Source organism: Apiospora marii, assembly GCF_038362585.1.
Source record: "Apiospora marii strain CBS 49790 chromosome Unknown utg000011l_segment0_segment0, whole genome shotgun sequence".
In the NCBI taxonomy this organism is placed as follows: domain Eukaryota; kingdom Fungi; phylum Ascomycota; class Sordariomycetes; order Amphisphaeriales; family Apiosporaceae; genus Apiospora; species Apiospora marii.
In genome coordinates, this window is record NW_027117382.1 from 1,240,242 (window position 1) to 1,262,828 (window position 22,587).

At 53.1% G+C, this 22,587-nt stretch overlaps 6 protein-coding genes across 6 annotated transcripts; 3 read left to right on the forward strand and 3 right to left on the reverse strand.

The window, feature by feature from the left end:
* Positions 1-1,294: 1,294 nt before the first annotated feature.
* On the reverse strand, positions 1,295-2,032 carry PG985_013446 (uncharacterized protein; the record flags this gene model as incomplete). Its single annotated transcript, XM_066833212.1, has 1 exon — positions 1,295-2,032. One exon carries the CDS (start codon positions 2,030-2,032, stop codon positions 1,295-1,297), a length of 738 nt encoding a protein of 245 aa, XP_066677952.1.
* Positions 2,033-2,734: 702 nt separating this feature from the next.
* Positions 2,735-3,757, reverse strand: PG985_013447 (uncharacterized protein; the record flags this gene model as incomplete). Its single annotated transcript, XM_066833213.1, has 1 exon — positions 2,735-3,757. One exon carries the CDS (start codon positions 3,755-3,757, stop codon positions 2,735-2,737), a length of 1,023 nt encoding a protein of 340 aa, XP_066677953.1.
* A 1,866-nt stretch (positions 3,758-5,623) lies between these two features.
* On the forward strand, positions 5,624-6,179 carry PG985_013448 (uncharacterized protein; the record flags this gene model as incomplete). The annotated part of the gene is made up of 2 exons (XM_066833214.1): positions 5,624-5,953; positions 6,045-6,179. The coding sequence occupies 2 exons, from the start codon at positions 5,624-5,626 to the stop codon at positions 6,177-6,179; spliced, it is 465 nt and encodes a 154-aa protein (XP_066677954.1).
* Positions 6,180-7,000: 821 nt separating this feature from the next.
* PG985_013449 (uncharacterized protein) lies at positions 7,001-8,509 on the reverse strand (the record flags this gene model as incomplete). The annotated part of the gene is made up of 2 exons (XM_066833215.1): positions 7,001-7,260; positions 7,438-8,509. 2 exons carry the CDS (start codon positions 8,507-8,509, stop codon positions 7,001-7,003), a joined length of 1,332 nt encoding a protein of 443 aa, XP_066677955.1.
* A 3,226-nt stretch (positions 8,510-11,735) lies between these two features.
* PG985_013450 (uncharacterized protein) lies at positions 11,736-14,576 on the forward strand (the record flags this gene model as incomplete). The annotated part of the gene is made up of 1 exon (XM_066833216.1): positions 11,736-14,576. The coding sequence occupies one exon, from the start codon at positions 11,736-11,738 to the stop codon at positions 14,574-14,576; it is 2,841 nt and encodes a 946-aa protein (XP_066677956.1).
* Positions 14,577-17,251: 2,675 nt separating this feature from the next.
* PG985_013451 (transcription factor) lies at positions 17,252-19,834 on the forward strand (the record flags this gene model as incomplete). Its single annotated transcript, XM_066833217.1, has 5 exons — positions 17,252-17,428; positions 17,603-17,653; positions 17,731-17,979; positions 18,077-18,550; positions 18,614-19,834. Coding segments are annotated over 5 exons (2,172 nt in total), but the record flags the coding sequence as incomplete, so codon positions are not given.
* Between the last annotated feature and the right edge of the window lie 2,753 nt (positions 19,835-22,587).

The following is a 22,587-nucleotide window of genomic DNA, read 5'->3' on the forward strand; positions in this document are numbered from 1 at the left end:
TGATTGCCCCTCCTCGAGTAGAAGTGAACGCTGCCTCGAAGATTAATACTGGAGAGCGAGAGCTCCGTCAGGTACAACTACAATGGATCTGCACTCAGCTGGTGCCCCGCCAAAAGAGAGAGAGAGAGTTGAAGCACTTTTTGGCACTGCGGGGCATATCAGCCAGCATCTAGGCCGCCAGAGTGCTGCTGTCGCAGCGCTAAATGCATAGCCGGCGGCCAGATCGTCCTCTTTCCCCGTTCCAGCCGTCTGTGGTCCCCTTGCCACTTGCTGAGCTCCAGTCGGTTCCCAAAGCAGCGGTTCTGGCTATCATGGATGGCGCGTCCATCTAAGCAGATAGACTCGACAGTAGACTCTAGCTGCTGCTGCTGTGTCAAATAAGCAGCTGATAACAGGATGAACTGGAGGAGAGCATGCTTGCGAATCGGAGTAACGCGAACGGTCACAAAATGAAATTCCGGTGTCGATCTTTGCACGACCACACACATCTCGCTTAAGCTGTCCTACATGATCAACCCGTCTTTGCACAAGGTGACCACCCGTTGTATCCAGGTTCCTTTTCTATTTGAGGGCAGCGAATGTTCCTCTTTTGTCTCCTGCCGGCTGTCGCGTAGGCAATGCAGATGTAATGCGCTTTCGATTAAGCAGAGCCAGGAAGAGCGAGGCATGTGATTGGGGAGCGAACAACGATGAATCGTTCGACTTCACTTGCATGTGTCAGGTTTCCCCTCTCCTACACATGCACGCCCACAAAAACGCACCTATATCTGCCTGCCACTGACGGCTAAACTTGACTAATGAGACCGAGCGGGCGCATTTACACTCGTCATTCATATTGTCAATTGGGAAGATAACGACCGTAGCAATGCTCCTCTGTCCTATTGCCTGTTGATAATAGGTGGTAGCTGAGTGGGAAATCTTGGGGTTCTGTATCTGGGGTCCGGTGTTGTCCGCTTGGCGCCGGCACGAAGATCATGTGAGCCAATCAGCGGAGCTCAGTATTCTATATTCAGTCTATGCCAAGAAGTATACCCGTTTGATAAATCTGCTGTCAGAGATGTGCATTGTGGACTCAGAGGCCTGGCCTGTTTCGGTAAATCTCAAGAATGGAGTTGTTCTTTGGCTCTTCTACGAGGCGGGTCTTTCTATACAATTAGCTAATAGAGACGATATATTTAGATATAGAATGGATATATGTAGGATTCATACAAGTTGAAACTAAGTAAAACGTAAACCCCATGGACAATTAAAGGCCCAGACCTTGCCCAGTGACTAAGTTAATGCCCAGCACTAATCACGGAGTCACTGATTCTGCGTATGACTCCTCGCCGGATTCCTCACCGGGGTCATCATCACATATTACGAGCGCTGTATCAACCGAGACCTTGGCAACCTCAGTCGGTGACAACTGGGTCTCCTTCCGCCAGGCTGCGCAGGCATCGAAACTGCCCCGGCAGAACTCGGCCCGTCTCCTACTCACGTACGGCCAGTCCGGTGACGATACGCTATTATCGCTTTTCCAATCGCAGAGCTCCAGCACAAGACGCCGGGGCATCCACTGGGATCTCTGCAGTGAGTCAGCGAGGCAGCCGTCGAGCAGTTCGAGCTCGTACTCCTGCTGTTCCGGTGAGGGAAATGGTAGCGCCGTCCTCTCTGGCCGACCGTTGATGCTATCACTAGGTTGGCGATCCATGCAATAAACCGACACCAGGAGAGCCGTCTTTTCCCCTCCTACGTTTATGTTCTTGTAGACGACGTGGCTTAGTTGCGCCCCGAACAGCTGCCGTGCCTGTTCAAAGCATTGGGCCTTCAGGAGGGCCCAGCGAAGCTCAACCACTTCTTGGTAGCGAGCAGCTACTTCCTGATATCGAACGCGGATCTCGTATTGCTGTATATTCAGCAAGCGGTTCAATCTCTTGATACGATCCACCAGGATATCTCTCCAGGTCAGTGAAGTGTAGCGTTTGTGTGATCTGATGGCAATTGGTTTAGGCGTCGCTTTGCTGCCCCTTCTGTCGATTCTCAAGCCCATCTTGTTGATAAAGGAAGTCGTAGGATGATATACAACAAATAGTTGACTGCTTATTCGGACGATTCGGTGTACACTAGCAAGCTGTGAAGTGTGCACTAACCTGGGCATGCCAAAGCCCTTATGTATCCTCGGTGTGCATCGCGATGTCAATGGCCTCCAACCATGGTCATTTCTCGCCGTCACGAGCAGTGCACAAATAAGCCCGTATGAGATTTAGCGAGCACCGCCCCTTTGTCTGCAGGACTTCTGGGGTGCTGTGAAGGCAAAGGGCGAACAATGGGTGAACAATGGCATTGCAACTCGCACTTCCGGCGGTGGAAGCAAGCAGACCAGGCTTGCGTACAGTTCTGGCGACACACTCCCATTCCAACAATGGACACTCAAGTCGGCTTATTACAGCAGAAGTCATTGAGCTGGGTTGATTGTAGTAACTTTGTTTAAATTCAATGCTAAAGCAAGCAAACGCGTAGAATCATGAAAATCCAAATGAGCCCTCTGCAGCATCAGCCCTCAGATGTATAGCTAGCCCCCCATGCCAAAACGTCTGTTCTAATATGATTAAGTAAACCAACAAGCTCGAATAAGAAAAACACTCGCATAAGTCATGAACCCTTTTTCCGCCAAAGTATGAACCCTGAATACCCAGCCCTTTAGAGCCTCCAAACATCGCCGTCCCAAGAAAACCCCCAGCCTGTAACATGATTACAGAAGGACGAAAGGCGCCGCAGCAACGGCCAGACCTGTCAGGGCCATCGAGATCTTCTTCACAGACGGGGCACCGGCTGTGACGGGCATGGTCGGGCTGCTCATGGTTCCGTTGGAGACGGAGTTGCCCTTGCCAATGCCAGAGCCGGAGCCAGTGCCGGAGCTGGCGCTGGATCCAGAGCCAGAGCCAGAGCCCGATCCACTCCCAGAGCCAGCGCCCGATCCAGAACCGGAGCCAGATCCTGAGCCGGAGTTAGGGCTGGAGTTGGCGTTGGAGGCAGGAGCGGAGCCAGAGCCAGAGCCAGCACCAGCACCGGAACCGCTGCCGGAACCGCTGCCGGAACCGCTGCCGGAACCGCTGCCGGAACCGCTGCCAGATCCAGCGCCGGATCCAGAGCCAGAGCCACTGCCAGAACCACTGCCGGAACCAGCACCAGCACCAGCGCCAGATCCAGCACCTGCACCAGCTCCCGCACCGGCACCGGCACCGGCACCTGCACCAGCGCCTGCACCGGCACCGGCACCAGAGCCTGAACCTGAACCAGAGCCGGCACCAGAGCCAGAGCCGGAACCGCTGCCACCACCGATAGCAGTGACAGGAGGAACAGCGCCTCCGTTGTTACCACCCATGCCAGGGGCGCCGACGGGGCTGGCCGTAACAGCAGCAGTGACACCGTTGCCCTGGATGGTGACGGTGGGCAGAGCACCCGGTGCCAGCGTGGGCTGCTGGCCAGGGCAGGTGATGACGACATCGGCGGAGGGCTTGCAGGCGTCGCACTTGACGGTGGTGACGACGAATCCCGGGGGGATGGCGGCCGGGGTGTAGGCGGCCTGGTTGCCGGTGCAGGTCTCGGTGATGGTGTAGGTGGCCATCCACTGGCTCGTGGGGCAGGCGGCCTTCAGGACGGTCTGGTAGACGGTGGTGAAGACGGTCTGGGTGCCGGTGACGGTGGCCATGCCCGGGGGCGGCGTGGTGCAGGACAGGAAGGCTGCGGTGGAGGTGCCGTTGACGAGAGACATCTTGTTGGTTGGTTGTTTTTTAAGTGTATAACACAAAAAGTGTACAGTAAAGTAGTAGTGATGTGTGTACTGGTTATCCTAAGAGGAGTGTAGTGGTTGATAAAGAGCGTGGTAGACCGAGGGGTCTGTTAACGAGTGACTGTTGAGATTATTAGGGGGGATGCTGTTGCAAAGGACTGTTGATTGCTGCTGATGAGGAGAAGAGAGACCATGATGAACGAGAACGGCATGGCATCTTTATACTGAAGACGAAGACGGAAGTCCATCTCACGAACACAGCAAGTGAGTGTCTTACCGAACATCCTTCCTACCTTGCTACGCAGTACACAGCAGAGCAATTCCCCATGGCTCGCAGCGGTGATTGCTGCGGTGATGACTTCATCTGGCGAAGAATGGGTGTGGGATTACGGGGCATTCCTCTTGGCAGCATACACAAAGCACTCGAGGTGAGAATGCTCAGCAGGTTACTGTAGACTGCTCAGGGTCTGGATTGCAGTTGGAGAATACCTGAAAGAAGCGAGATTTACACTCGCCGGAGCGGAATTCTCTTGCAGAGACAGACGTGAGACAGCGCATACCCGTTCCGTCGTGAAGGCGTTCGTCAACAACGTGGGAACGCAAACAGGCAAAATACATGCATGCCAATCAAGTGTAGCTGGGCAACACTTCATAACATTAGGAGGTATGAATGCAATCGAGATTGTGCATTGGCAGGACATGCCCACAGCAAATGGCGCTTAGGTTGCGAGTGCGATACGCGCGACGTTCCGCCGGCTTGAAGGACTGTCATGTACATCGATTGGCAAATGCAAAGGAAATGCAATTGGCTCCAAGAGGAATTGACAAGTACCTGCCGTAGCAACTGCTGGCATGTTCATCTACGCGGCGTTACTAAGCCATCGACCGATCCGGGACTCTCCCGATCGCTACTACGCAAAAAAATTGGCATTTATTACATGGAAATGTCTCCCGGTATTTCGACATTCCACGCGCATTGACTAGACGTCGCGCGAGAAACTTCCTATCAGGATATTTTGGTCTGCAAAGCGCTTCTCATGAAAATGAGAAAGGCAACGCATCACTGTAGAGTTATCGAGGTGATGGTCGTGGCGGCTTTGGGTTACTTTTTGATCTAAGGAAGGAAAGAAGAGAAAGGGAGAAGAGCTGGGCGCGAGCGAAGGCTTTTTATTCTGTTGCAGAGTGGGGCCCGCAGCCGCGGTCGGTCTCGAGCAATCAGCTTTGGCTGCCCGGTCCGCTATTGCGCCGGCTCTCTGCCAGGCCTACCGGCATGCGCTTACCCAAGAGCTTCGTACTGGTGGGCGCAGTACTTCGGTACTCTGGCAGCCAATTGATAACTCATTTCAGATATTCCAGAGGCTGGGTTTTCACGTGGATATATCTGGTATCTCAAAGCTATCTGGTAGGTAGTGTTGAGTATCTGATTTGGCGAGCTACGAGACATGGCACGCCTGTAGGTTGAACTTGCAGGATCCCCAAAACCACAGTGCCTGTCCATGTGGGTGACTAAAACTTAGGAAGGCCGCCGCTTCAGTTGAAGCCTGTCTATCTTGAGAGATTGCATTTCGAAATAAGGCCTCTGCATTCAAGTTGACAGGCCAGCTGCATTACCTCTTGCAGGAGCTCAAGGCCTGCATGTCTGGCATCATATCGCATCTTGCTTGATGGGAACCTCCGGGGGTTGACTAACAAACTGTCCCACTTTTACCCGTCAAAGGCGATAGCCCACCTCAGCCTCAATCTTTCTTCGGCCATTCTGCCAAAACGTCACCCATCGTCTTATCTTCTCTTACCCCTTGCAACCATTAACGTACCTACAGCGTTATTGCCTGCTCTATCTCACCCGCCATGCCGGCCGACGAATACTCGTCCTTCGGCGGAGGGGGCGCCCTGAAGCTCAAGGGCGGCAAGGTGACCAAGCACAAGAAGAAGAAGAAGGACCGGAGCGGCGCCGGCAGCGACCTCGAGAAGTCGCTCTCCACGGGCGAGGCCCCATCGAAGTCGGACGAGAAGAGGAAGGAGAAGAAGAGCCGGGAGACTGGAAGCGACGAGGAGGGAGAGAAGCGGAAGAAGAAGCGAGATGATGGCAACGACGACGACCACGACGACGGCGAGGCGAAGCTGGTGGAATACAAGACCGAGGCCGAGAGGCGACACGAGGAGTTCCAGCGGAAGAAGGTAAGTCGGCAACCCACAATGGAGACGAGGCTGTTTGTTTATTGCGCGACAAGAAAGGAGATACTGACGACTTTGGTTTTCAAAATCACAGCTGCTCAAGCTATCCGAATCCTCGAGCTCGCGCCCCGAGCTCCTCAAGACGCACAAGGAGAGAGTCGAGGAGCTGAACACGTACCTGTCCAAACTCAGCGAGCACCACGACATGCCCAAGATCGGACCCGGCTAGTGCTATATGCGCCGCCACGCAGCAGCTTTTTTTCTCGCGCGTTGTATATATTCAAACTCGCTTTGGCGTGGTATTATTGTCGCTATTGGACGAACGGAGTCTTCTGGGAATTGATTTAGCCTATGCATTTGCTTTAGACGTGGGAGTTATACCCATCCTCGGCGTTTCAGGAAAGTTAGTGGTAGAAACGAGAGTCGTTAGAAGAAGACACATTGGTGAAAGCCATCTGTTTTGCGAGGGACTTTATGCTGAAATTACAATATCACCATCTTCATTTTGGCCACGTTCTTGCTATTCGGTCTCTTCTTGTTGTGATTTGGGTTTCTGAGACAATGCTACGCCACAGATCTCGATTACTTCATCTGTCAAGGGATGATGGAGGTACGTTAAGGTGTATTTATTTTACTCTATGATTACCAAATGCCAACGTCGTGAACGGACCGGACGGCCATGTGGTCGTATAACTCATGATATGCCCCTTTGTCTTCTCTCTCATCGCCTGGATCCATCAAGATTGATCAGGCACCATGTAGCGCTTTTTGTTGTATCCCAACTGATATCAATATATATGTAACTCCCAGTTGGCATTTAAAGGAATGTGTATGCCATCAAATGCTCCTTATATAATGCAAATGCTGACGCTAGTGTGTAAATGCTCTCTGGAAGTTTGTGTCGCTTTCTATAATTAACGCCGTATTAAAAGTGAAAAAAAAAAAGTTTTCGTTCGCATCATCTTTGTATGGCCGTAAGATCTTCGAGTGTGTGTGATATGGTCGGATGCTTGTGTGGGATTCATGTTCTCTCTCTCTCTTTTCTCCTGTTTACAAGAAAAGGCCACCGACGGCGACGGCTCCTGCCATGACTCCGTAGATGGGCGCACCGAGGCGCGGCGCGGGGTTGCCGTGCTGCAGCGCTCCGCCGCTGCCGTCGTTGGTCGGGGTCGCGGCAGCGGCCTCGCCCGTGACCACTTCGACGGTGGTGATGGTGGTCTCCGTGCCACCCTCCAGTGTCGACACAAAGGTGGAGGTCTTGGACGTGGTGGTAGGCGTCTTTTCAGGCGTCTGCGTGACCATGGTGGTGTCTATTTGAGCAAGTTAGCAAACGTTGAACGGATGGTAGATAGCGAGCTTGTGTTGTGACTGAGTGGTATTTCAGGGGGAGAAAAGAAAGAAAGAAAGGGTACATCGCAAAAGGACAGATGGAGAGACAGAGAAAACCGAGACAATACAAGAACGTCCAAGTGCGGTGTGTGACGTACCCTGAGCAGCAGAAGTTTCTTGTGTGGTTTTTTCAGTGGTCTCTAGAGCGGGAGAGCTTTCTTGCGTAGGAGACGGGGATGGTTGGGGGGTAGTAGAGACAGGAGGGGCATCTTGGGTAATGGTAACAGTGACAGGAGCAGCGCCCGACGGAGACGAGACGACCGTAACGGTCACCGGAGTCTCCTTGGTCGGCTCGGCGGACGTACCAGGCTTGTCAGCTTTGCTAGTCTCGGTCGTCTTAGCAGTCTCCGTCGTCTTGGCCGTCACCATCGTCGTGCCGGGCTGCGCAGTGGTGGGCGGCGGGTTGGCGGCCGTGGTGGTGGTCTCCTCGGGGGTGTCCGTGGGCTTGACAGTCGTGGACTCCACGGTCGGCGGCTGTTCGGTGGTCTTCGGCGCGTCGTCTGTTGACGGAGGCGGCGGCGCAGGCGACGTTTGCTCCTTGGTTGTCGGGGGTGCTGCCGTCGTCTCGGGGGCCTTGGTAGTGGTCTCCGGGGCCGCGGTTGTTTCCGGAGCTTTGGTCGTCGTTTCTGGGGCCTTGGTCGTGGGGGGAGGGGCAGCTGTGGTTGTCTCAGGGGCAGGGCTGGTCTCCTCCGGCTTTGATGAAGGGGAAGATTCCGGTGCCGAGGTGACCGTTTCCGACTCCGTCTCAGTCGTTACGTCTATGGACGTGACGGTCGAGGCCTCGCTCGTCGTGGCGCTGTCATTCTGACGCCTTGCAAGCGACTGCGCGGTTTCAGCAGCATCATGCTTGAAAGTGCCGGGGAAGCACGAATGCAGAAACTTGTGCAGCGCATCAGGTGACGCTGGGCCCGAACCTTCCATCATCATGCCAGAGTCTTGTCCACCAACGATTGCTCGTCCTTCAGCCGGGCCGTTGCTCACTCCCGGGATTCCAGCAGTTGCCAAGCCCAGTGTCAGGGACAAGACGAGAAACAGCCCGAGGCAGCATTTGCGAGTAGAAGACATTCTGTGTCCTTTGCAACAGGCCGGCTTTGTGACTGGGTTCGATTTCGCGTCGTGGGTCAGACAGGCCTTCTCGTCCCGGTACACTGGCAGTTCCGTGGGAGCCATTGTGAGCAAAGTGCGTTAAGAGAGGAAGCGAGTGGTGTGAGATGAGATGAGATATAAGTCCCCAGGTCTGAGATAAGGCGCGGGGCTAATGCAGAACTACAGCTGCAGAGAGCGAGGGAATAACGGAAAAATTAACGAATGGCAAAGTCGGCTATCCCTATTGCATCATGGAGTGATGGACTGCGTGAGTATTGTGGTCGTAGTGCAGGATGAGGGGGCGGCAGCGCGACTAGTATTAGTATGGAACGGGTGTATAAGCCGGTTCACCAGTTGATTAGGAGCTAATGTAGGAGAGAACCGATGTGCCGGAAGTGGCAAGAAGGGGAGGGGAGGAGGAGTTGCGAGTGAAGAGGAGGCTCAAGTCTTTTCAATGGTCGACACAAGACGGAGAAAAAGGATCAACTTTGTGGTGGATGCCACCCCCCAAAGGCAAATACGACTGGATCGGCGGATGGAGAGATGGGAAGTTCAGCTGTCATCCTGATAACCCGAAACACACGGCGCTTGATCACAGCTACTACAACTAACAATCGTCACATCAGGGACCCTGGCCTAGCCAAGTGGGATTCTGGCAGCCTAGAGACGGGCGACGGGCTGCGGTATCCAGTCGAGTACATTGTGCAGAAAACCTCGTGGAGTGTTGGGGTGTACGACCACGGTACGAAAAAAGAGGTTGGGCCCGGGCATCAGTTCCGTGGAGACAGGCCACTGCCCAGGACAGGGGTCCTATGCAGCATGCTATCCACATCTCACCGTGGCACCGTTAAGAACTGCTGCGCCGCTTTTCTCCGATACGACCTGTCTCTCGGTTCTAGCGATTCCACACCTACAAACTACCCGGGGGCTGCTGCCACCCCTGGCACAGCTCTTGTTCGCCAAAAGGGTCATTCATGTATGTCGACACATCTTCAATAATATACCTACATGTACAAGCAGTCTTCAACAAGAGCAGTTGGACTTCTACTGGCCAATTGCTACTTCTACGAGCAATCTTCGCTACGCCTACCATAATGGGCACTTACCTACTGCACAATCGCATAACGCCACTGTAAATCTGCCAAGCTTTGGCAGAGGTATGATGCCATATGTTACAGTGCTTGATAGTGGCAGAGAGTGGCTGCATCGACGATAGTCTGGCACAGACACTGGCGCTGCTGCTCAGCCTCTGGTGTCTACTGTGCAGACAAGCACGGCATGCAAGAGCCGGCCGGGCTACGCACTACGAATCTCCCTAGCTTTGACCAAATGCTGATCCGCGAGATAGGAGTTCGCCAAATGGCCATTGGTTTTTCTCGCGCTTTAAATCCAGGTGGGGGGCAATAATACTCCACATCGCGTCGGAGGAAGCCAATTGGGGTTGTTGACTTTTCACACTGATGACGTCTGAATACGAGAATTTCTACTCCGTACTGGCTTTGTACGGTCGGGCTTCACCTCGTCCGAGAGCGACCTTCAGGGCTCACGAGATTGCAGGGTCTTCTTCAATGGGCGCAACAACGTAAACCACCAGATGCAAGACTTCGTATCTGATTGCGTCAGTCTACGACATGATGACCTCTCGCGGCTGCTCATCTCAGACAACAACGCACGACACAGGTGAGCTGAGAGGACCATTGACAGAAGTTGACAGAAGCATAGGAGGAGGGTGTCTTTTGGCGCCACTCCACCGTAGCATGCACGCGGTTATTCAGCGCGGCGTACTTGACACTCGCCTCCTCCCCAACTTTTGGTGCAACCCAGCCTGTGCGACTTGATCACACATATGCGCGCGCCATGCAGCCAAGACTCTTTGCTGTCCACTCAGCGCCTGGGGACAATCGAGGAGAATGTGTGCACAAGTCCATGAAACAGGATATCCAGAAGCCACAAAGCCCAAACTCCGGTTGATGCTTCACAGTAATAGCCTATCAGGCAAGCTTACCGTACAAAACAATGCATCCTACTCTACGTGGTTTTCGCACCCCGTGTCTATTTGATCAATTGACCATAGGTTGACCTGAGACTTTGCTTTGGTAACGCGGGTTGTCGTTCACGATATCGGATGTTTGATGATCGGCTAAACGTTCAGAGCCGAGACACCTGAAACCAGGGAGAAGAGGCTCAACAATAAGTACTGGTATCATTCCTCAGCCCAATCTAGCCTTGAGTGCACTGCAGAAGGGAGACAGATATGTTACAAACATTTTGACGTAAAGTTGAGGCTGTCAACTCATTATTTACTTGTACAGTGTGTTAGGTAGGCAACCTTAGGTAAGGTTCCTTATGCACATACTGTAGGTACTGGCAAGGTAAGGCTGGCGCTGGCGGCTGGCTGGCAACGCAACTGGCCCAGCGATCAACCCGCGCTGAATCATTCATCAGCTATTTTTAGTGACCCGACTGTCAGGCATATCTGATTGGCCAAACACGGCATGGGACCTGGCTCTTGCCAAAAGCTATGTACCGCGCCTACAGACCCATATCACCAGAAGCTCCCACGTCTGCTCATATAAAGTAAGTTGTGGTGCAATTTTTCCAGCCATCGTAACCGCTGCCAAAATACTCGATAACGTCTATCTCCCGGCTCACACAGAAGTTGCCATGCTTGCATATCTCTCGTAGTGGGGCCGAGCGTGAACGGTAGGTAGATATTCCTAGCAGGCCTTGGATACTTGGGTTGGTGGCCAATATAAGTCCCTTTGAGACAGCTGCGAAATATACGTGGAGGTTCTTAGAGACGAACCGACTATATTATCTGTGATATTTAAATTATGTAAAATAGGCTTCCTATCTTTTCTTCTCCTCCCCCTCTACTAATTCTAAGCAGCTGCGTCCTTAGGTAGGGCGTATGGAATGAGGCTCAGCCTAGAGATCTGCCCAGGGGCTCCAGCCACAGAAACTGGGGCCCCTCCCATTGGGGATTGGAGACGGACCGTAGCTCAGGTTCCTGTTGTACTGACGACAGCTTGGAAAGTGGCATCTGCATTTGCATGTGAATTCAATTCAAGCTTTCCCAACTTACGAATAACGAACCATGCGTGAACTTTCCTAGTCGGGTTTCTCTTAGAAGGAAGACAACAGACAACAGACAACAGACAACATACATCCACATCTCCAGGCCTGCTGTTTGAAACCCGCTCACAGTTATGTACCTGAGCACTCGCATAATTGACTCTCAACAAACCCCAAATCGTTCGATCGCGCTGCTGCCATCTACCCGTTAGCAACCCTGGGCGCCGATCCCGTCATGCCCGAGCAGCTAGATCCTGCAACAGCTGCCCAGAACCCTCGAAACGATTCGAACGAAGAGCAAGATGACCTCAGGCTTCTGTCCAGATCCCCTCATCCATACGCTCGTCAACAGTTCGAACTCCTCGAGCCCTCTGGCAGCTTCGCCTACCCTCCCCGCGGTTCGGCGACACGCGCCGGCCTAGACAGCACCCTTCCCCAGAGGGCCACCACCTTCCCCTCCGTCGCGCGAGACACGTCGGCTAGTAGCGACAGCGGTACCGAAGCCGACGATGAGGCTTTCCTCAAAGGCCTGCCAGCCCCGCGGGCAAGACTGCACAAGGGCCTACGGGGGCGCAACGAGCTAGCATCAGGCACCTCCACCCCTCTCCCCTCGCCGAGCCCGTTCGACGACGACGATGGCCGGAGGCACACGTCCGCATCGCATGCGCCGAAGAAGGATGCCGCGGTAGGAAATAACGTACGGTCCGCAGCAGAAGTATCGAGGCGCAACAAGGTCATCGTGCGACGACTTACCGAAGTTCTGCTACTCGGCTCCCTTGGAGTTGCGGTATATACAAACAAACAGTCACGGCCAGCTCTGCATCAATGGCGCCTAGGTAAGCCCCCTTATCGATGCATGGACAGTGGTTTATGGCAAGTGGCTGACGACGTCCCTGCAGAGCTACTCGCAAGCCTCGGTATCATGTGTGCCCTCGTGCTGCTCTACCCCCTGCGACTCTTGACTTGGGGTTATAGACATAGATCAACTTCAGCTTTGCCGCCGGTTTGGTCCGTCATATCAATACCGACGACATTCGACCCTGCTCCGCTTCTATACCCGCCTGCCATCACGTTACTCGTATCCTCATTAATTTCTATGGATAATCAGGCTATCCTACTCCCCAACATAATGCTCTCTCTTTGTTCCCTCCCCTCGTCCCTTTTCTTCGCCTCGTCTCAGGACCATGCATGCAATCCCTGGCAGTGGCTGGTGACGTGTATCCCGCTCTTTCTATCCAGCAAGGCAACTCTTTCACAAGGGGCAGGTTCTATCGGAGAGCTGCCCAATGCCAAACTTGCAAATTTGCTACCCGAGGTTGCGATCCTCCTCTATCCGTTGCACCAACATCTGTGCAAAACCCTACATTCTTTGACGACCACAAGTCTTCTTACCGCAGAGCTCCAGCTCCTTTCGGTGGCTCTTATCAATGTTCTCTTGCTGTCATCGTCACCGCAGGCAGTCATTCTCAAGGGGATGTTATGGATCGGTGGGCTTAACTTGCTTATCCTAGGCACAAACGTCGTCAATTGGGGAATCACGCTGGCGCGTGTACCCAAGTGGCGTTTCAAGCGAGATGAGCGCTCATCAAAGCGGTCATCGTCTTTTCTTGCGAATCTGATGCCGTGGAAAAGAGTGCGGCATGATTTGTTTCACGCACCCATGGACAGCTCGTCATGTAGCTCTTGTGAAGCATTCGACGAGGCTGAAGATAGTGAAAGCCTTCAAACAACAGCAAGCAAGCCTCGCAAGCGGCGTCAAAGTGCTGGGCTTAACAAGCCAGGTACCATGGAGATCGGAGTACCTGCTATTGATCCAAAGTTGCCGCAGGAAGCACGCCTGAGCTCCTTGGAGGCGAAACGGGGAGTGGGTCATCTCAGGAGACATACACTCTCCAGTGTTGAGCACTTGCCCAAGAAGTCATACACCCATACCCCGTCGGGCAGAAAGAAGAGATCTGCTTCTACGTCGGTTCGAGCGTTCTTCTCGTTGACTTTTGAGCAAGCTACATGGCGGAAGTGGCTCTACGCATTATATGTCTATGCCTTGATCATAGACACCGTCTTTGTGCCCAACAAGTGGATAGGAGTCAAGGAGTTTGTGCAGACGAATGCACTGCATAGCTATGAGCCAGTGGGATGGGCCCTGGGTTACTTATTTGGCGACTTGCCCAAATTCCGGCTAGAAGTCGTCAGCCGAAACCTGGAGTCGTGGATTTGCCTGCCTAGCCGTCCTGACATGGATGACCTCGGATCTTTTGGCGGTGGATGGGTTCAGCACTTGCGACATGCAATTATTGGCGATGCCAACACCAGGCTGCTGCTCAGCGCTTACTGCCTGGCGGTGATTTGTGCTGGTCTCATAGTCGTATTTCGACTGTCGCCTGTTTACGAAGTGGACACACGTCGAAAAGTTTTCCACTTCATGATGGTAGCCATGTTTGCGCCATCCATCTACATTGACCCAACCTTTACCGGGTTGGCCTTGTCTATTGTGCTCGCCATCTTCCTGCTACTTGACCTGTTACGGGCCAGTCAACTTCCGCCTCTCTCGAAGCCCCTGGCAGCCTTCCTTGCGCCCTACGTGGATGGCCGCGATCTTCGAGGTCCGGTGGTTATCTCCCACATCTTCCTCCTCATTGGATGTGCTATACCACTTTGGCTATCACTCGGCTCACTGCCGCGTAGCGGCACTGGTTATATACAAGGCTGGGAGGTGCCCACCCGTGAAGTCAGCATGGTGGCAGGCGTCATATGCGTTGGGCTTGGCGACGCAGCCGCCTCTTTGATCGGCCGACGGTACGGTCATCGCAAGTGGCTTTGGGGCGGCGGAAAGAGCCTGGAGGGAAGCGTGGCATTTGCTCTAGCCGTGTTCCTGGGCTTGTTGGCGGCTCATGCATGGCTTCGCATCGGTGGCTGGCCTTCGTCGACTGAGCTCGACAGCCTGGGCACGACGATGTCCAAGGCCGGATTCTGCGCCTCCATGGCTAGTCTTACAGAAGCGGTACTCACGGGTGGAAATGATAACGTGGTCGTACCCGTCGTCCTATGGACGTGTGTCAAGAGTCTAGCCATCTGAAAATGGCTTATAACGTGTAATGATCGAGTTTGGGGAAGAGAGAAAGCGACGATGGCTGGTGTTTACATTGTATTACCAGCAAGCGTGTTTGGTTTGTCATCATTACCAGTTAGACCAAGGGGTCTTGGTCGATTGTTCTTTTTGGACGGTGCAGTAATGGACGAGGCGTCAACAGCGAACCCCCAAAAGGCATTACGGTGCATATAGATACGGGGTCTTGTATTGTCTGAAACGACGGAACGAATAAGCGATGAAATGAACATACTTGCATTCGGGAGCTTCGGGCGTTGGCTCTATAGATAGGGAGATGATTGGTAGCTAGCTAATAGACTAGCTAGACAGGTATTTTATACCATAGGAAGCATGGATTCAGATACCTTAGTTTCCAAACAAACGCCTGAGAGCAACAGCTCCTTTACTCGTATCTCAACTGTGATTATATGCTGCATGGTGTAGAATCTTGGTTACGTACAAGGCTACATGTGACTCGGATATGATATTCACAAGTATATGGTCTCTATTGAGGAGTCCCTATAGGAAAAACAAGACATAATTCCAGACAATAAGCAATATAACAAGCAAGGGGGCGTCCAGTCGGATCAGGAGCCGGGTCGCTTGCCAAGGCTGAGGTTTGGTCAGACACCGTCGGCGGGAGTCGCGCCGATGGAAGGAGGGCTTCGGCGACTGCGCAACCGCCGTGTCCGCGATGCATGTATACAGTCAGTGTGCGGTTCCTCTGTACGACAGAATGGAAAGGAAGCCATTCGACCGTTGAGGCCACACGTGCGCGTATTGCATAACTACACTAGGTACGCATACAAGCATGTAGCCTGCATCTAACGAAGGTTTGGTTTGCACGTGAAGAATGCGGTGATTTTCAGCAAGAGGGCCGTAGATGGAGAACTCGTTGAGTGTGGTATAGGTAGGTATACTTGACTTTGACTGGTTACATGTAAGAAAGACTGTGCGGCCAGGCTCTGCCAATCCAGACGACGACGGTGTTTGATGTCGGGCTGACAGCTACATGCATGCAGTCATTGTTTTACGATGAGGAAGGGATGAGCTGAGAAGGTCATCACAAGGCAAAGAAAGGACAATACATGAAAAGAATAAGGTCCGACGCGATGAAGTCTAGTGATTCCTGCATAAATAACATTTGTCTTCTTCTTTACGTTGCCGGGTATTGGGAGGGACAGGGGCCACGCTACCAGGCCTGCGTGTCCATATGGTATGTACATAGCATCAATTGCAGAATGTAGGTCTGTAGGTATGTCAGGTAAACTGGCATAGATAGTGGTTGTTCAGATGCAGCTATTACCAGCTGTCGCAGTTGGAATCGAACCTGGCGTATGTATACCAAGAAACAGCGAGAGCAGTTATTGTCCTGGTCTTACTCACTCCCAGGAATCCGGGTTAGGTTAGGTAGGCTTAGCAGCGGTGCTGCTGCCCGTACTACACACCTCTTATAAGACGGGCGGGTAACTCTGGAGGGAGTCGGAGGCTATGCCTACTGCAGATTGATGGCATTACGCAAGCGTCCCCAGCCAAGCCGCCCACTAATAGGTTAAATATTCAATATTTCCATTGAGCCGTCTCCGAGCTGGCGGCCTTACTCGAAAATTTAGGCAACAGTGTGTTTTTTTAATGCCTCTGCACAACGGAAACAAAACATCCCGAGGTGCAAGAGAGGATATTCTGGGGCCCCGTTACTAGGCGGTGTTAATGGTGGATGGTGCCCTGCTTCCTCGGTGGTGGTGGGATTGAGAGTCAGGTTGCTACTGCTTGCTAGTAGGAGGTAGGTAGGTGTAGGAGGTAGTTAGGCTGGCACTGGCTGTCCGGGGGCTTCCATCAATTGATAAGCGAGCTGTCATCCAAAACCCGTAACCCGTTCATCCTGCAGAAAAATACAGCCAAGCCAGTCCGACCGAGCCTACCTACGCAAGGTTACGGTTACCAGTTTAGTTGAACGGTGTTGAATTAAACAAAGTCGCCGAAGGCAGACGGACAAGCCAAGGCTGCGTGTTGGACGGGCTGCAATGATGACATTTGGCTTATGGGATTGACGCTGTACCTCTCTGCCTCTGTCCCTCTCGCAATTATCCCTCTCTCCGACCGACTCACCCTCCGTCCAACTATCCATCTAACTATCTCCCCAAGACTCTTCAGCTCGGCATTAGGCGTGTACGGCCAAACAAAAAACGACGCCCTTGGGCTGGCATCTTGCTGAATTGTTCACTTCTACCTACTTCCCACGCCTCACACGAGAACAGAAAAGGCCCATCGAATCCCGTTGCCATCCGGGCCCATAATTTTATTCATTTAGGTATCATATCTTGCAATCTCACAAGCGCCGACTACTTCAACTTCACACGTTCGCGCGCTCCTCCCTATTTGGCCCAAACCCAACTTTGACGTCGGATCAGAACCTTCTGGCACCTGTTTCAGGAGAGCGCTTGATCGCAATCCTCCCACTCCCACCCACATTAGCACAGACGCAAACGCTTGTTACCAGCTGTTGCTCTGCCGACTTTGACCTGTGAGGTCACTCTCGACACCAACACACACACACACACAAGAATCTGTCCAATCCTTTCTCCAAACGGTATCGCGTGTGTTTTCCTTGACATCTGCTGTGCCCGCCTCTTATCGTGTATTCTACCGCCCGTTCCGAAGGCACTGCCGGCGTGACAGTATACCGCCCGGATCCCATTAGCTCAGCCGTCACCCTCCAACTGGGTCAAGTGGGGTTGAACCTGCGTGAGCCTCAACTCAACCCGCACCGCACGCGGTTCATGACAACAAGCGGGGAGAAACATGACTTCGATGCCGTCCGGGAAGACCCCCCGGGTCTTGTAAGTCCTCGCAGTCCATGATTGTGTGCGGATAGATTGTTAATGGGATTTCCTGCGGTTACAGAGCCTGTGTGCTGTGCCAAGTAAGACAGCCTTTTCTTTGCAGAACGTGATGCGCCATTCCGCTCTCAAGTCAAATCTGCTGACACGCTGCCTTTGCCTTCTTCTGTATAGCACAGGAAGATCAAGTGCGACCGCCATTCGCCATGTTCCAATTGTACTAAGGTCTGTAAACCTGCTGTGCACTCCGCCCGTGTTCCCTTGATGTTTAAGCTTGATCCTAATGCTTACAAGCAAAAAAGGCGGGTGTGACGTGTACACCAAGTACGCCGGCTCCCGCCCGGAAAAGAAGGCGGCCCAACCACGACCTGCAACAGCGGCTGGCAAGATGCGAAGAGCTGCTGCAGGAATACGCCACGGCCAAGCCAGCCGGTACTCCAAGTGGACCAGCCCCGGATGAGAAAAGTGTGAGGCCCGTGGGAAAGCTCATTCACGGTGATAGTGGTCCACGGTTTATGAACAGCTTCATGTGGGCGGAAGTCTACGATGAGGTGAGTCCTTTGAATATCTGCACCTGGCCTCGACTCCTACCCCCATTACAGTTGCTTGCTCTTCAGCCGTGATGTGTGTTGACCAAGTCAATTTTAGCTACAAGCAATGCGCGAGATTATGGACAATGATCCCGTGGATGACGAAAGTTGCTCAACCCCAGCGGATGGGCAAACTCCTGACCAAAATAATGGCTTGCTGTTTTCCGAGGGCACGGAATCCAGCTTGGAGGACCTGCACCCGGATCCCGCTCATGTGTTTGGCTTGTGGCAGACCTTCTTGGACCGTGTCAATCCGCTTACCAAAGTCATCCACGTGCCTTCAGTTCAGCCCTTTTTGGTTGAGGCTGCCACGAAGCGCGATACTTTGCCCAAAAAGGTCGAGGCCCTGATGTTTTCGATATACGTGCTGGGGGCGACTGCATTGTCCCCGCAAGAGAGTCTGGCACTCCTGGGCTACAGCAGAGACGAAGCCATAACTCGTTTCTCCAGAGGTTGCCGCCTTGCATTCATGCGGATTCAGATCTTCAAACAATACGACATGATAACCTTGCAAGCCCTTGTCTTGTACCAGGTAAGCCAGTGGCTTTACTGTGCGTGCTTATCCATTCAAACTCATCTGACTAATTTGTTCCAGCACTCTTTAAGTGGTCATTATGACCGAAATGCGGCGTGGATCCTGAACGGTACCATCGTCCGAATCGCCCAGATAATGGGCCTTCACAGAGACGGTGAGGCGCTTGGGTTGAACGCGTTTGATACCGAGATGCGCCGGCGCCTTTGGTGGCAGATCGTGCTGTTGGATGCCTCATATGCACTGATGTCAGGCCTTGGCCAGTCGATGGTACCGCGCTCATGGGACACGAAGAAACCAGCCAATCTGCCGGATTCAGATCTTTTCCCAACCATGGCCAAGGTGGAAAGCCGGCCTGGTCCTACAGACATGGTGTACTGCATGAGCTGCTACGAAGTGGCGCAGCTGCTCGTAGAGTTCCCCAGCCTCGACGAGGTCATGTTCCAAAACGAGACGGGAGTGGAATCGTTACCGCCAGCGGTTTTAGAACAAGCCAGGGCTCGAATCGAGCAATTGGATGACAGGCTGGGGGAGATCTTGGCCCAATACTGCGATGTAAATATGGGCCCCGTGCACGTGCTGGCCAAGGAGACGCGGCACGAGCTCATCGGGAAGCTACGAGAAATGATGTGCCCCCCTCAACAGCAACCGGAATGGGGAACCGAGGTCTTTTCGGCCAAAGACAACCTCTTCAAGATTTCGGTCAGTTCTGCCGAGCACACGATACACCTGTACAACATTGTCGAAATGGTTGACGTAGGGACCAACTTCCAATGGTTCATCAAGGCCCATTTCCAGGTCGAGGTGTTTCAGTACATGATCGGCCAGCTGATGAACCGGACAAGTGGCCCGCTGGTCGAGAGGGCATGGGTGGTGGTTGAAAAGTGCTATCATTTCCACATGGAGCTGATGGACCTGTCCATCAAGTCCTCTGCAGACGTGGCCGTCTTCGTACTGCGGGCATGGCGGAGAAGGGCAGAGAAGATACAGCAGACGACAGGAATTCCGCCGGTGACTCCATACTACATTTCAGCGTTGGGCAATCTCGTGGGCTCGCACGACACCAAAAAGGAAGAGCCGAGCGAACACGACCTGGAGCCCGACAGCGTCCACGTGCCATCGAACGGGTTAGACATGCGATGGGACCAGTTATTAGGATACGTCGACCCCCAAAGCGCGGCGTCGTGGGATATGTTTGGAACCAGCGGCGGCGGAGTGCCGGACTACCGGTCTGCGGCGCCGGGCTTCGGGGTCAATGTAATGAACATCAACGGGTGGTTCTGAGCGGGATTATAGAGCGGACTTGTGACTCCTTACGGTTCAATGGATTAGAATAATGGACTACGCTGTACAGTACATAGAAGACGAATCCGGGTTTGGGTATGGTGACGAAGGCGCTGGTATTTTACTACACGGTTTCAACGAAATCAACGCTCGCGAATCTTTACGAGAAAAAAAAAACAATACTACTCTAATCTTCACTTGCGGCTAGCTTTGTCATGCGTAAATTGTGAGGAATAGCAGAGCAGTCGGGTTTAACAAGGATGTAACGGAATTAGTAGAGATGGGTGTAACGAGCACGACTGGGGATAGACAGATCTGTAATAAAACTAGACTGAAAATGAACACGGTAACGATGTTGCCCAGAGCCCCTGAAGAGGCTTATCCCCATGGCAATTGCTCGGTTCCGAAGATTCGGTCGGTCCCGCAGATCTTAAGATGAGGATAACAACCCATCGGCTCGGAGGTATACATATACTGTCAGTCGCCGAGCAAAGCGCCATGACCGCACCTCCTGTGTACATTCTCCCCCACCTGGTAATTGTTTATCGCGCGCTAGAAAACATGTTTTTCTTTCTATTGTTGCATGGAAAATGAGTAACATGGAATTCCGGTCGCACATTGCTAAAATCCGAGTCTTGGGGGAGAAGGGGAGAAAAAATGCTGGTCGCACTCGGTTAGATTCCGACCGAGCTTACTGCTTCTGTTAGTCCCAGGGCTGATGGGGGGGTCTGGGCCTAGATTTCCCGCTTAACAACTTGCGCTATACACACCTACCTGAGTTACTGGCGGTTCCTGGGCCTGCCCTAGATCCACCCAAGCGAAGGAAGAAGCATTTAACTAGGCCGTCTGGGGCTCTAGGGGGAGCGACTACAGTGAGATGACAGACTCCGCCGGCTCGGTTGGCGGGTGCGACCATTGTGCGGCTGCACGTAGTACTAGTAATACAATGTCCGAAAAGCGCCGTGTCGCTCTGTCTGTCTCTCTCTTGTAACTCCTCTGGTTGTGGTGACTCAGGTAGTGTAGTCGCGGGTCAAGATCATTCATCGGCGACAGGAGTCAGACAGACAGATAGACGTGGTCGGGGCTTATATCGCAGAACTGTGTGTCATCGTCGTTAATTGACGTTTGGCAGGGTTTCAAGGAGGGTCCATGTCGTCGGATGTCAGACCGAGACGGGAAAAATGATGCCTGCCTACATGCAAGCAGCCAATCGCAAGATAGTCGATGCCGTAGCGGCTACCTACCTTACATTAGCAGATAGGAGAAACCGCCAATGTGCGGTTAGCTGGCAGTGGTTCTCTCGCCCGGAAGCGGTCCTCGGCCTTTGATGATGTCCGGCCAGCCCAGGGAATGCCACACATACGCACATCCACTCACTCGCCCACCCCCCAGTGCTTAGTTAAGGTATTTTCATGACGGGTATGAAGCTGAGACATTCAATACACATCGTTGCTAGCTAGCCCTTGTCTTTCCGATAAAAGACGGCATGACTCCCCTCCTGTCTTGGAGGTGCTAAAACCTGCACATCTCTACATCATCCATCCCTTGGCGACAACCAGGATTCCGATTCAATACTCCAGCCCTATATTGTCGATACAGTGTTATTGACTGTTTGCTATCTCGCTTCGTCCAATCGCAGCGCAGCTTGGCATATCCCTTACTCGATTAAGCACCTACGCGCCCGCCGATCTGGAAAGCTTATAGGCGAACCATCTTCTTGGCAAAGAACAGCAAACATTCGAAATATATCGATTACTTTAATACATATATAACCCAAGCAAGCAAGCCATGCTCTTCCGAAAGAGCAAGGTTCCAGCTGCACCTGCGGCTGACGCAGTGGAAAACGATGCTTCGACCACGACGACGGCGGAGGAGCACGACCAGCATCTCTCGTCGTCATCGGAAGGACAGAAGGATGGCGGCCAGGTCGCCAAGGCCGTCTCGCGGGCCTCGACCCGGGCCGAGAGCGACTACCCGACCGGAGTGCGCCTGGCGCTGATTCTGCTTTCCATCTTCGTGTCCATGTTCCTCGTTGCGCTCGATCGGTTGATTATTTCGACTGTAAGTGTTCCCTCTCGTGTCAATGTGCCTCCAATTGGAATATTCTTGTGTTCCGTTGCTAGCCACTGTCTCAAACTCTACCTACCTTATATCTCAGACCAACCCGCGCAACTCTAAACTGACATTCGCACCAAACAGGCCATCCCGCAAATCACGGATGACTTTCACTCGCTTCCGGACGTCGGTTGGTACGGTAGCGCCTATCTCCTGACGACGTGCTCGTTCCAGTTGATGTTCGGCAAGCTGTACACCTTCTTCTCCGTCAAGACCGTCTTCCTCGCCACCGTCGTCCTGTTCGAGGTCGGGTCCGCCATCTGCGGCGCCGCGCCCAGCTCCGTCGTCTTCATTGTCGGCCGCGCCATCGCTGGTGTCGGGGCTGCTGGTATCTTCTCTGGAGTGGTAAGTTTATCTCTTTTCCCCTTCCTTCTCTCTCTTCGATATGCATCAGTATCACTGACGCGTCATTCAGATTGTCATTATCGTGTATGCGGTTCCCTTGCACAAGCGACCCCTATACCAGGGTCTCTTTGGCGCCGTCTTTGGTCTGGCCTCCGTTGTCGGTCCTCTCGTCGGTGGTGCACTCACCTCCAACGTCTCGTGGCGCTGGTGTTTCTACATCAACCTGCCCTTTGGTGGTGTCGCCCTGGCTGTCGTGGCATTCCTCCTGACCATCCCTGACCGCGACACGACCA